Consider the following 15,074-nt stretch of genomic DNA (forward strand, 5'->3'; position numbering starts at 1 on the left):
AGTTGGAAGCACCCACTTTTGAAAAGGGACAGGATCAAAGTAGAGAATAGAACAAGTGGGATGTGGGATAGGAGGGAGGGAAATATAGTCAGTCTTTTACAATATATCTGCTATGTTATTGTTTTGCATTAGCCACACATGTACAACCTATACTGAACTGCTTATCTTCCCAGTAAGGGTGGGTGATAAGGGAGGAAGGGAATGAATCTGGAATTCAAAGTTTTAAAATCAAATGTTTAAATATATATATACTATTATCAATATTGTTTTACATGTAATTGGGAAATATAGAGATCCACCATGCCCTACTGGAAAAGTTGAAACGGGTATGGGAGAAAATATGGGAGAGAGCAGATCAGAGGTGGGGATATCCTGTGGGACTGCTGTTTTGGGGGGATGGGTGGGGGAAAAACGGGGAGAAAATTTGTAACTCAAAATCTGGCGGAAACTAACAATGTAAATCAGAAGTTAATAAAGCATTTAAAAAAAAAGAAAAAAGAAAAAAAAAAGAAATGGATTGTTTCGCCTTTTTTTCCCTTGTATCTCCAGCACTTAGCACAATGCCTGGCATGTCACACTGAATAAAGTCTGATTGATTGAATGCCCCTGTATGACTGGGGGGTAGTTAGGATGAGTCTTAGAAATATAGACTCTTGGATCTAGAAATTTCATCCAGCCAAACCCATACATGAATGATTCATAGTGCCCGCTCCATCCTCAAAATCTGTCATCTATTTGAACAGTTTTGTCAACAAAAAATATTCAAGTGTCTAGGGATAGTTCAATCTGCTTCTGGTCAACTTAGTGTTAGGAAACTCTTCTTTATCCTGAGCTAAACTCTGCCTCCCTGAAAGCTCCCTCCCGTAAACTTCATTCTCCTTTCTAGGATCAAAAATATGTCTAACTTCCCTTCCCCATGTCAACCTCCCAAATATTTGAAGACAGCTATTCTGTATCCCTTAAGTCTTCTCATCCTCATTTCCTTTTACCTAATCTCATATAGATTTATTTGGAACCCCCTCAGTTCTATGGTGGCCTTTGTCTCAAGTAGCTTTAGCTTCTCAATTCTTTTTCTAAAATGTGGTCCTTAAGTACTGGACACAATATTCCATAAATGGACTAACCAGGACTATTACCATTTCACAGTCTTCCTGGAGTCAGAAAGACCCAAGTTCAAATTCAGCCACTGACACTAGCTAGTTATATGACTGGAGGTAAAGCAGATGTGGTCATATCTACCTCCCAAGGTCCTTATGAAGATAAATGAGATGATATTTATGAAGTGCTTTGTAAATCTTAAAGCATTATATAAGTGCTGGCTATGGTTGTTGTTGTTACTAATGAATGCAGATTAACCCTGGTGAGTCAAGCATTTGTTGAATACTACTCTACTTGCCAAATACTATATTAAGCACTGGGAATACAAGAAAGGGCATATAACAATATATTACAAAGATTATATAAATATTTTAGTAAATAGACCTAGTAGTGTAATTGCTGTGTTAAAGGACATAGACAGCTTAATAACACTTTGAGCATAATTCCAGATTGTTCTTCAAAATGATTGGATCAGTTCACAATTCCACCAGCAGTGAATTAGTGTCCCAATACTTCCACATCCCCTACAACATTTGTCAATTTCCCCTTCAATCACTTTAGCCAATCTTATAGGTGTAAAATGATATCTGAAGGTTGTTTTAATTTACATTTCTCTAATCATGAATTATTTAGAGCATATTTTCATAGGAATATAAATTATTTTGATTTCTTCACTGGAAAACTACCTGTTCATATCCTTTGACCATTTATCAATTGGGGAATGACTCACATGCTTATAGACTTGACAAAGTTCTTTAAATATTTAGATATGAGACCTTTATCTGAGAAACTGTCTATAAAGTTTTTTTTTCCCAATTGTGGTGGCAAAGAACTGGAAATTGTGAGGATGCCTGTCAACTGGGGAATGGCTAAACAAGTTGTGGTATATGATTATGATGGAATACTACTGTGCTATAAGAAATGATGAGCTCATTGATTGTAGAAAATATGCATAGACTTGCATGAAATAATGAAAAGTTAAATAAGAACCAAAAAAATATTATATATAATAACCATAATGTTGTTTTAAAAACAACTTTAAGTGACTACATCATTTTGACTATTATAAATACCCAAACAACTACAAAGGACCTCTGAAGGAAGACACTATCTGCACCCAGAGAAATAACTGACAAATAGATGTATAGAATGATTTTATGAATATATATATATGTCTAATAGTAGCCATCTTTTAGACAGGGAGGAGGGGGAAGGGAGGGAAGGAAGAAAGGAAAAAAGAAAGTTACATGATAACTTTATTATATATTTTAAAGGAATAGCAAGTTATACATAACAGATTTGAAGTTTCATGTGCAATCATCTTTTTTTATTCTACTGTATTATGGAAATGATTGTGTTACTTCATAAATTAAAAATAAAATAAAGTCACAACACACACATACACCCACAAAATAAAGAAGGGCAAAAATGGTCCCTTCTCTTAGTTAACTCACATTCTAATTAGATAAATGGTCATGAAGATAACTAGGTACATACAGAATAATTCAAAGTATATAGAAGGTAATCAGAGTGGAAGGCACTAGCTGCTGAGGAAACAGGGAAAGGTTTTGTGTAGATAGTGGGATTTCAGTTGAATCTTGAAGGATGTCAGGGAAATTAATAGGTTGAAATGAGGAGGGAAACATTCTAGCCATGAAGAAGAGGGCAAGGAGAAGGAAGGTCATGTTTAAGGATGAAAAAGTAAACCAGTGTAACTAAGTTATAGAGTTCATGGAGAAGATTAAAGTATAAGAAGAAAGAAAAGGTAGGAAAGGAACAGGCTGTAAAGAACTTTAAATGAAAGATTCAGGATCTTATATTTGATCCAGAAGGTCAAAAAAGGGCCCCTGCAATCTATTGATGAAGAGGTAGAAGAGGGATGACATGGACAGACCTATGCTTCAAGAAAAATCACTTTAACAGCTGAGTGAAATATGGATTGAAGCTGGGAAGAGACTTGAAGCAGAGAAACCAATTAGCAAAATTTAACTGGTCAGTGAAACTGGCCTTTGAAAGGGCCAAGCTACTTATCTTAGTCTCCTTAAATGAGATTATGAAGAGAAAAGAGAAGGAAAAAGGAACCATGGTATAATAGAGAGAGTCCAGAGCCTGAAGTCAGAAGAAATAGATTCTAGTCCAACTTCTGCCAGTTGCTGGTTGTGCAGCCATGGGCAAATCACTTAACCTCTCTGAGCCAGTTTCCCCTTCTATAAAACTGGATAGTATTTGAATGACCTGATGGTGTTATAAGAAGAAGAAATCATATAGAAATCCATCTTGCCCTACAAGAAAGTAAGGGAGAAGGGGCTAAGGTGGGGGGGGAGGTATAAGAAAGGGCATAGTGGAAGAAGACGTAATCAGTATGCTTGTCATCTTGGGGTGGGGGTAGGGAGAGATGGGGAGAAATTTTGGAAATCAAAATCTTGTGGAAATGAATGTTGAAAACTTAAAATAAATAAATAAATTCTAAAAAAATAAGGAATTGATAAGTTTGAGTTATTATTGAATGGTTGAGGGAAGAGAATGGAGAAAGAAATGGAAGAGGGTAGAGAGAAGAAATAAGAGAGTGAGACAAGAAATAAAAGATATGTCAAGATATCAGGAGACACCCTGTTTTCCAGAGCTAAAGCCCAGAAAGTAAGCTGTGCCCTGAGCTTGGTATAACAACAATCATTTGTGTTCCCCCTCTGGATGATGTCAACCGTGGCAAATTCCCAGATTTGTTTCTGATCATGAAGCCCTGCTAAGAATCAAATTTGTCGCATTGTTGCTGTTACCCCTCATTGTCAAGTCTACAACTCATTGCTTATAAGCATTGAGATCTCCACACACACAAGTGTCTCCCTATCCCACTCTCACCAACTGGGGGCAGGGCTCCAGAACACATATCCTTGCTTTGCAAGCCATTTCCCTCACTTTGAAATTAAATTTCTATTTGATTCTTGACTCACTTGTCCCTAGACTACTTTGTTCGACTCTAGCCACAGGTTAAGAGGCCAGTTCCATCCAATTGACATGAATTGGTTTTCAGAAGTGAGGTTGAACATGGAACTGGGTCATTGGACACTCTGGTACCAGTGAGAATGGACTAGGTGCCACCAGAGGTTTATTTCTCTGAAGTCCAACACACCCTTTCCTCCGCATCTGGGGAGATCTCTGCCCTTGTTATTGCTCCAATCCTCCAAGTTCCAGTCTGGGTTGAGCTCGACATTCTTTGTGAGGAAAACTCCAGGGCCTCTCCCTTGGTCCAGTTCATCTGGATTACTCTGGTAGGGATAACCTTTCTTAACTGTACACCTCTATTGATTGGCCTCTATGCCAATTTGTAAAATGTAACTGTGACTAAAGTTAAAAACTGCACACTTCTGTAACCCATGTGTCTCTTTGTATGAACTGGAACTGCATGCTTAGTTAGAATTCTTTGTGTTTGTATCTGCTTTTTGTTTTGTCTGTGTTTGTGTCTTTGTAAAATGCAAAATGTCTGTGTTGTGTTTGTGTTGTGAGCTAGATTCTGCTACCTTGAAAGATTTAAAATTCAGTCAGTCAGAAAAACTTCTAAGGGCTATAGCCAGAGAGTTTAGAACACTGGGAAAGACTAATGAACTTTCATAGTTGAAGCAATTTTCCCAGTAAGCAGGACTAACTCCCATTTTAGGCTTTCTGAGGGAGATTACATTATAATGGAAAAGGAAAAAACCTGTAAGACACTTTTTTCCTGTCATTTAACTTTGACTATGTTGGAATTATGGAAGGAAAGTCAGATAATCAAAGCGGTAGAACTGCTAAAAAAAAAAATCTTGATAGATTAAAGAGTTTGGAAATTAATCATTTTAAGATCACAGGAGAGAGACTTTGGGATAATTCCAGGAATTTACTCCCTTCTGAAATATTTCAGTAAGTCTTGAGTTACCACTCTGTAGAATTTTTTCTAAGGAAAAATAAGAATTAAATTTTATAAAAGTTTTGAAAGTAAATGGCAAGATTAATAACCACATTGTTCTAGGGTAATAAAGGAAAGCAACTAGTTTAGAAGTGGTCCCAGAGTGGAAAAAGAAAAAAAAATAGGCAAATGATTTGCACCTTATAACAAGCTCTCATTAACCCTTCCTTGACATTTCTGATCACAAAAAGAAAAAATATTTTTTAAACCAGATATCTCCTGTGACACCCCCAGTTCAAGAGACCCTTTTCCTGTTAATCCCTCTCATCCCAGATCAGACTCCCAAATACAGACATTGAAAAAAATGCTGGAAAAATGTAGGAAAACTTGAATTCTCTTCTGCCCCTCCAGCTGCACAGTTCATTGCCTACAGCCAACCTGGTAGAGTGGGAGGGGAAAGGGGCAGCAGCTAGAGCATGGCCCCATACTGGCAGTGGGCTGAGTGGCCCTCTGCTCCTGGACATCCCGCAGCCAGCCCCTCTAGGCAATCCTGGGGGCATCGCTCAGATGCATTACATCCTGCCCACTCTGCTCCAGTAGCTGCAAGTGGTCCTAGCAGCACCTGGTCCCAAAGCTGCAGTTATCTGGGGGCCAGGCCCCATGGCCAGAATCCACTTCACCTGACACCAGGAACCATCACCAATTGGAGGATCCTGGTAATACTCACTCAAGCCCCTGGGATTCCCATTCTGAAGCCAGTGCCAGTGCCACATACCCCAAAGTGCAGTCAGTGTCTCCAGTGTAGGCGCAGCCCTCAGCAAACCCTGCCCAGCTTTTGTCTGAAAAAGCCCTGGTACTCCTGCCAGCACTTAGCATGTCAGTACAAGGTAGGGGGACCAGCCAACCTCTGCCCTTCATGAGCCCACCCTTCTCTTTTCCAGGTGCAGGAAATTATTAGTTGTGTAATTTAAGGCAAGTTATCTTATCTCTTTTTGCCCCAGTTTTCTGATCTGTAAAGAGAAAAATGATAATGGTACCCACATCCCAAGCTTTTTGTGAGATCAAAATGATATGGTTATAGAGTGTTTAACATAGTGACTGGAATATACTAAGCACAACATTATAACTTTAACTGAATGTAGTTGTTCCATACTTGATAACTCTAAAACAGGCTTAAAATGCCAAAGGCAATAACATTAATGATTTTTATATGTGATAATTTGGAAATGTAATTGATGTCATCTGAAATTTATTTTTTGCATTATTTTTTCATTTCTAAATTTCTCATCTTGTAAAATTTGAGAGACCATTGTAACAAAAAAGCTGTTAGAACTTTTTTAACAATTTTTTAATCTGGATGCTGTTAAATATGAATTGGGCTTTTAAAAGGGTGTGATAAAAAATGCATGTTTGAAAACTGTTAAATACTTAATGAGGTATATTTTGTTATAAAGCAGATAGAAATAATATCAAATTTTCATTTGAAATTTTTGCCTATTATGAAAGTGTATAGGGTGGTTTTAATGTGTAGCTTCAACATATTAATGATGTCAACTATAAGGTATTTACTGTATGTCTAAAGCCCCAGAATATGGGTAGTTTAAATTTAAAAGTAAAGGATAAATGAAATGTTAACTGTTAGGGAAACAGCAAGAAAGATATTCAAGCCCTAAGTTGTGGTTTGTATAACTTTGCTACATGAGGTAAAAATTATTGGGGCTGTAATTTACTATTGTTTTTAGTTCTGATTATATAGAAAGTTGTTTGAATTGTCATAAAGCCAATAGTATAAAATGGCATGTGCTACAGGCTAGGAAATACTAAAAGTGGATATCTGTGCCTAGGAAAAATTTTGAGGATGACTTGGGCACAGCCTAGGTAGCATCTTACTGACTCTATTTCACCATTGTGCTATTTCTTTTCTGAAAAGAAAGATTCCCCATGTGGTTAATTCTGAACCTTGCTTTTAACACACTGTGACTACATGATTGGCTCATGCCTAGAATCAAACAGAGCTAAGGGAGTTTTTCCCTGTTATGATATATGGCATCATTATAATTATTACCCTCTTTTTCCTTTTATAGCAAATTTCTATAATCAAGAAGTTTTTACAATACTAAATCCATTAAATAATAGATTGATACTGAAACTTCTCTGAGTATAACAAGATGCAAGCCTGAACATCTTACAATTTTAACCTGTATTGTGGTCAAATTATAATATAGGGATTATATCCTCCTAAGGGAAAATTATTAGACAAAGATGTAATTTGAAAGTTTTCTAATTAAATATATTATTAAATTTTGAGAAATGCAACAGGATTAGACTATTTTCTCTAAGAAGTATATACATGTTTATGATTGGCTTCCAAATTTATCTATCATAAGTTATCTATCATAAGTTCTCAAATTTGGATTAGGGATTTTACACATAAAATTGTATAATGGTAAAGAGAGTGAAATTATTTTCCCATCTTTATAATATCTGTCTGTCAATAATTTTAAAAGGAAAAACAGACCATAAATAAGTTTCCTAAGAAAAAAGTACCAGGACTATATGAATTTACAAGTTAATTCTATCAAACACTTAAAGATCAATCAATTCCAATATTAAATAAATTATTTGGAATAATAGTCAAAGGAATCATCATACCAAACTCCTTTTATGAAATAAATATAATACTGATACATAAAACAAGGAATAATAAATGAAAATGGATGCAAAATCCTGAATAAAATACTAGCTAACAGATTATAACAATATATTACAAAGATTATACATTATGACCAAGTGGGATTTATACCAGGAATGCAGGGATGGTTTATCATAAGGAAAACTATTAACATAACTGATCATATTAATAATAAAAGAAAATCAGAGACAGAGCCAAGATGGCAGAGTAGAAACAGGACTTCCACAGGGCTCCTGCTTCCACCTCCTCCAATTCATGTAAAAGGTGACTGAACAAACTTTGGAGTTATAAAACCCATAAAATGACACAGAGAAGCTAACCTCCCACTGAGGACAGTCTGGCAGGCCAGCAGGAAGCAGCTAGCACAGCAATCTGGGAGCCCAGCCCAGACCTGAGTGTCAGAAGTTTTAGCCTCAGGGCAGCTACAACCAGTAGCCAGCTGGGGGGACTTCAGATCACCAGCAGCTGTGGTGGTTTCCAGAATTATCAACCCATAGGTGCTAAGGACAAAGTGAGAGGTCAGTGCAGTGTGGACTTCATGAACTGGGAGTTTGGGAGGCAGTCAGGACTTTACGCCCTGGAGGGAGAAGCAGGTGAGGTGCTGCAGCCATGCAGCTGCCTCCACGTGGCTGCTTCAGAGCTCCTGGTCTGCAGATTGTAGGGGGACCAAGTTATCAGTCTGAGGGGCAAACACTCTTACTTTAACCTGCTTGGATCTGGATTGCAGTCTACAGGGGAGGTCCTGGGGTGTGTGATCACATGCCGTAGCGTGTGGAGGCTTCAGAGAGGGCACCCAATTAATAGCTCCAGCAGTTGTGAAAAACCCTAGCAATTGGCACAAAGTTCCCCCCTCTGGTAGCAAAGTTCTACTGCGGTAAAAAGCTTAAAAGTCAAATAGTAGAGTGGAAATGTGAGCAAACGAGGGAAGCAAGACAAGCACAGCAATCCAACTCTGGATTCCTTTTTTGGGGACAAAAAGGATCAAAGCATGGAATAGGAGGAAGACAGCAAAGTCAGAACTTCTGCACCAGAAACTTCCAAGAAAAGAATAAGCTGCTTACAGGCCATAGATGAACTTAAGAAGGATTTTGAAAACCAAATAAGAGAAGTGGAGAAAAAATTGGGAAGAGAAATGAGAATGATGCAAGAAAATTATAAATGAGAGTCAACAACCTGAAAATTATACCTTAAAAAACCAACTAATTCAAATGGCAAATGAGGCTCAAAAAGGCAATGAGGAGAAGAATGCCTTAAAAAGCCAAATTTGCAAGATGGAAAAAGAATCTCAAAAGCTCACTGCAGAGAATCATTCCTTCAGAATTAAACTGGGGCAAATGGAAGCTAGTGACGTTATGAGAAATCAAGATACTATTAAACAGATCCAAACAAATGAAAAAATAGAAGGCAATGTGAAATATCTCATTGGAAAAACCACTGACCTGGAAAATAGATCCAGGAGAGATCATTTAAAAATTATTGAACTACCTGAAAGCCACAATCAAAAAAAGAACCTAGAAATCATCCCCCAAGAAATTCTCAAGGAAAATTTCCCTGATGTTTTAGAACCAGAGGGCAAAATAGAGGTTGAAAGGACCCACCAATCACCTCCTAAAAAAGGTCCTAAAAAGAAAACTCCTAGCCAGTTTCTAGAGTTCCCAGATAAAGGAGAAAATATTACAAGCAGCCAGGAAGAAACAGTTTGAATACTGTGGAAACACAATCAGGATAACACAGGATCTGGCAGTTTCTACACTGAGAGATCAAAGGGCTTGGAACATTATATTCTGGAGGTCAAAGGAGCTGGGATTAAAACTAAGAATTACCTACCCAGCAAAACTGATCATCATGTTTCAGGGGAAAATATGATAATTCAATGGAATACAGGACTTTCAAGCATTCTTGATGAAAAAAACAGAGTTGAATGGAAAATGTGACATTCAGATACAAGAAGCAAGGGGAGCATAAGAAGGTAAACAGGGAAAAGAGATCATAAGGAAATTGTCAAAGTTGAACTATTTACATTCCTACATGGAAAAATGATCATTGTAACTTATGGAACTTTTCTCAGTATGAGAATAGTTGAAGGGAACAGAAATATACACACACACACACACACACACACACACACACACACACACATATAAATATACACATACATACATATATATGTCTATATAGGAGGGTATATGGGCATATGAATGCATATGTGAGTATGTGTATATATGTGTACAGGTTATACATAGACAGAGGGTACAGGACCAGTTGAGTAGGAAGGGATGATACTTAAAAGGTGAAATTAAGAGTTGAGAGAGGAATATAATGAGAGGAGATGGGGAGAGACAGAATGGGGTAAATTATCTCACATAGGAGAGGCAAGGGAAAATTGACACAATGAAGGGGAAGAACAGGAATGCAAAAGGGAATGAATCAACCTCATTCTTATTGAATTTGGCTTAGGGAGGGAATTACATATACACTAAATAGGATATCTCACCCTACAGGAGAGTAGGGGGGAAGGGGATGAGAGGGGGGGATGATGGAAGGGAGGGCAGGCTGAGGGGGAGGGAAGTTGGAAGCACCCACTTTTAAAAAAGGGATAGGGCCAAAGCAGAGAATAGAAGAAGTGGGGGGGGGGATGAAATGGAGGGAATTATAGTCAGTCTTTCACAATATATTCACTATGGAAATGTTTTGCATAGCTACACATATTTACAATATACAATATTACAAAATATACAATATTACAAAATATACAATATTACAAAATATACAATATTACAAAATAATACAAAATACAATAATCTATATTGAATTGCTTATCTTCCCAGTAAGGGTGGGTGATGAGGGAGGTAGGGAAAGAATCTGAAATTCAAAGGTTTAAAATCAAATGTTTAAAAAAGTTTATTATTATTATTATTATTATTATTTTACATGTAACTGGGAAATAAGATTTACAGGCACTGGGGCACAGAGATCCACCATGCCCCTCTGGAAAATTGGAGGGGGGACAAGGGAAGATATAGGAGAGAGCAGATTGGGGGAGGGGATATTCAGCGGGATCACTGTTTTGGGGTGGTGGGTAGAGGAAAATGGGGAGAAATTTTGCAACTCAAAATCTTATGGAAATTAATGATATAAACTAAAAAATAAAAAATAAACTACACAAAAAATTTATGAACTTAAATACCAAATAAAAGGAATATTTCCCTATATATGTAGAATGGAAGGAGATTGTACATGAAACTGCAAATCTCTAATATATTTAGCACTTGCTCTTCTTTTTAAATATATGATAAATTCCACATATAAATTTCAAAAAAAAACCCAAAAAAATCATATTATATCAATAGATTCAGAAAAAGCTTTTGCTAAAGTATAACATTTATTTCTATATTAAAAATTTGAAAATATAGGTATACATGGGTTTTTCCTTAAATTGATAAAAATTATGTTTATTTAAAACCATCAGCAGGCATTATTTGTAATGGGGATAAGCTAGAAACTTTTCTAGAAAGATCATGTGTGAAAAAAGGATGCCCATTGTCACCAATATTTTTCAGTATTTTATTGGAAATCCTAGCAATAGCAATAAAAGAAGAAAAATAAATAGAAGGAAGGAGAAAAGGGAATGAAGTAATAAAACTATCTTTTTGCGGACAACATGATGATATACTTGGAAAATCCCAAAGACAGCTAACCGGTTAGTTGAAACAATTTATAATTTTAGATATATCACAAATAAAACCCTGCAAGAAGATTTAGTAATAGATAGTCCATTTAAAATAATTCTAGACAGTATAAAATAACTAACTGGCAGTACCTCTGCCAGAACAAATCCAGGAACTATAGAAGATTTAAATAACTGGAGAAATATAAATTATTCATGGATGGGCAGGGTCCACATGATAAAAATGAAGAACAAAAAGTCAAGAGAAGCAAATGAACTAAAGAAATGTTAAGGAAAGAGATTTAGCATTATCAGATCTTAAGCTATATTATGAGGCAGTAATTATCAAAACTATCTGGTTCTGGCTAAGAAACAGAAAAGTAACTCATAATTTTTTTTAAAAAAGATTCTTATATCAGGTACAGGATTTAGGTAAGAATAGAAATAGCAAATAGGATAAAAACTGAAATTCTCTGAACTTTCAAGATTGAAGAATCAAATTTAAGTGACTGTACTAAATTATATTATCTAGGAACCTCTAGCTCTGGAACCAGAGAAGCAGAGCCCCTTTTAGAGCTGTCCTGAGAAAAAACATATTATCCAAGAAAAGATTTCTAGGGACCAGATGACTACATGAGATATCTGGGACTCGGAATGTGCTGGTTAAATGGATATTGAGAATGGGTCACTAAAATACAAGGAGACTTGACCTTGGTGATATGTAAATCTCCCTTTTCAGAGCTAGTCCATTATGAGCCCTCTAAGTAGTCTGATCTGTACCTGACAATGTAATTATGCAATTATGGGAATAGTGAGAAAAACCTTATTGCATTATTTGAATCTAAGCCCTGTGTGACTGGGAAACTGGATCATTTCTATGTATTGTTTAGAGACTCTTAGCTAAGGACCTAAGTTGTACTAACCAGAAATTCAGATTTAAAGATAGATGCAAGGAGTTTTCTTATCTGAAAATGGGCCCGGTACTGATCAGTCATTGTTTCTAAGGGTTCCTACCAAGTCCTTCTGACTATTCCCATAGCTATCAAACTTGTGGGTGTGAACTCCTGGATCATCTGAAGAAATCCCCTGTTCCTAAGTGGGTGGAAGAACCCTCCAAAGGCATCAAGGTTCTTCTAGCATGGACCCAGAAGCAGCCAGCACCCAGACGAAATGGCTGTCCCAAGATTCCAGATGAGGGCTAAGTATACTGTCCCAGTTTTTTTTCCTCTTCCTTTTTGTTATTTGCCCATCCACCAAGGTCCTGATGTAAGTATGTGTTGGTATTTTCTTCTTCTACATTCTTCCCACCCCACTCCATCCCACACCACCCCACCGTAGCCTTTTCTGCTTGCAAGCAAAAAATGGCTAGCAATGATACCTGGGACATACTTCCCCAATATGTCCCCCACAAGGAACTGACCTTCTGGGCAACATCTCTTCCTGGCTCAACTGACCTCTCCTTTGTTGGTCAGAAGGGGAGAGGTTCTTTCAGAACCCCTCCCTTTGACCAAAAAGAGGAAATGTCAAGATATTAGGAGACACCCTGTTTCCCACAGCTAAGGCCTAAACAAGCAAGCTGTGCCCTGAGCTTGGCATAACAACAATCCTTTGCTCTCACCCTCTAGATGAGCTCACTCACAGCAAAATTCCAGAATTGTTTCTGGTCATGAAGCCCTGCTATGAATCAAATTTGTCACATTGTTGCTGTTCGCCCTCATTGCCGGGGTTACAGCTCACTATACAGCCACTGCTCTGAGTATTGAGACCTCCCTTCTCTGAAGGAGCCACCATTAGAGGTAGGGCTCCAGCACACATATCCTTGATTTCAAGCCCTTTCCCTCACTTTGAAATTAATTTTATGTTTGATTCCTGACTTTCCTGTCTCTAGCCTGTTTTGTTCAGCTCTGTCCACCCACAGGTTAGAGGCTAGTTCGGGTCAGTTGACAGGGAAGAATTAAAGATAAAAGAATCCCCCAGCTATCCTTGATTTCATGAATAGTGGATTAATGATAATACAAGAGTAACCTTGGACAAGTCACTTAAATCCTCAGAATCTCAGTTTTCTCATCTATATGTAATCACAAGACTAAAAATTTTGAGCTTGAAAGGTCCTTAGAAACCATATAGTACAACCCAATCATTTGACAAATGAGAAAAACAAAGCCCAGAGTAGTTAAATTACTTGACTGGAGTGGTTGCAAAGGCTGTGACAGTCAGGATTTGAACACAGAGTTTCTGACTCCAAATTAAACATTTTTTCCACTATGCCAATCCCTTCCCTTATACCCGTTTATCAGGGTAGTTGCCTGTACAATTTTACTTTTCTCTTTATATATCCAGTGCAAAGCAAAGTGCCTGGCACATAACAGGCACTAAATAAATGCTTGCAGAATTGAATTGATCCTTTGAGATTTTTATTTTTATCTCCCCACTAACCCCTACTGGTAAAATCAGGGAACTGAATGAGGGATCTCTGATTTCCCTTCCTGTGGTAAAACCTATGATCAGAATTTGCTTCTGGTTAAACAGATTAGCTGATTCAGAGATAGCACTTGGAATGGCCAAGTCTTCTACGGACAGAGATGAAGGGAAAAGGGAAGAGGAGGAAAGAAAGGGCAAGGAGGAAAAAGGGAAGAGGAATGGAGGGGGAGGGAGAGGGAGAAAGGTGAGGCAGAAGGGGAAGCCATGGGTCAGGAGGATGAAGGTCACTATTGCTGAGGAGCCAATCCTTCAGAATCATCCAGCTAAGGTTATTTGGACATCAGACAAGTTTAGCTGTTTAAACAAGGGTTCTAGAATCCTAGGGAAAGAGGCATGAAATTAATATTGACTTCAATGGACACATTCATGTAAACAAATTTTTTTCAAAGTCCTCAGCACAGAATATTACCTACAGTTCTTCACTCCTGCTAAACCTAGTCTAATTATCCATTTACCTGGGAGGAAAATGTCAGGGAGCAAGGTGCCTATAAGAAGTTAATGAAAGAGGATTAGAATTTTTAGGAGATGGCAGGAGAAATGAGACCTCACCCACAGAAGCCAGGTTCCTGTAGTTTTCCCACATAACATCCTTGTAGAGTGCTCTCTGAGCACAGTTCAGGTGCCTCCATTCCTCCTGGGAGAAAATGACTGCCACATCCTCAAAGGTGAGCAGCCCCTGAAATAGCCAAGAGAGGAAAAGATAGGGATGCTGAGGCAAGGAGGAAGATACAGTAACTCACACAAGAGGAATGACGGTGAGAGATAGACCCAAAAGGGGGGAGGGGAAGAAATAAAGAATGAGATGGGGAAGAAAGCATAAGGACAGACACAGAGATGAAGAAGAGGCGCGTATTTAACTTATTTGTCTTTATCCACCACAAGGAGCAGTACTTTGCACACAAGGTGTATTTAATGAATGAATATATGAATACCCCACTGGATGCCCAAGAAATCTTTCCCTCACTTAATCCTGAGATTCTGGCCCATGTGGGTCTGGGCTTGAGAAGGTGTGAAGGAAAGTGAGCTAAGAAAGAGGAAAGAGAATTCCTCCTCAAACACACACACAATCACCTCCCACCACCACCACCCTCCCACCCCACCACCACCCCACCTCCAACACCCCCAGGATGGAATTGAGGAGTGTGGGGGGCGGGGATCAAAGGAAAGTAAGAGGGAGGAGTGAGGGGTCCACATCTCACCTGAGCCCCATTTGGAGGGGATCTGGATACCATGGCTGTTTGTAGGGAATGGAGCTG

General features: G+C 38.0%; 1 protein-coding gene across 1 annotated transcript in view; it reads right to left on the reverse strand.

Annotated features, from left to right (window-relative positions):
• Positions 1-15,050, reverse strand: part of LOC138150285 (zinc finger protein 436-like) — a 26,496-nt gene extending 11,446 nt beyond the window's left edge. The window contains exons 1-2 of the mRNA XM_069073698.1: positions 15,018-15,050; positions 14,368-14,494 (exon numbers count right to left, since the gene is read on the reverse strand). Of these exons, the coding sequence (XP_068929799.1) occupies positions 14,368-14,494; positions 15,018-15,050 (160 nt within the window). The remainder of the gene's footprint in view (positions 1-14,367; positions 14,495-15,017) is intronic.
• Positions 15,051-15,074: the final 24 nt, after the last annotated feature.

The sequence above is a fragment of the Petaurus breviceps genome, unplaced genomic scaffold (genome assembly GCF_028583685.1).
Source record: "Petaurus breviceps papuanus isolate PSGF00001 unplaced genomic scaffold, PetGlider_PUasm1.0 90865, whole genome shotgun sequence".
Taxonomy (NCBI): Eukaryota; Metazoa; Chordata; class Mammalia; order Diprotodontia; family Petauridae; genus Petaurus; species Petaurus breviceps.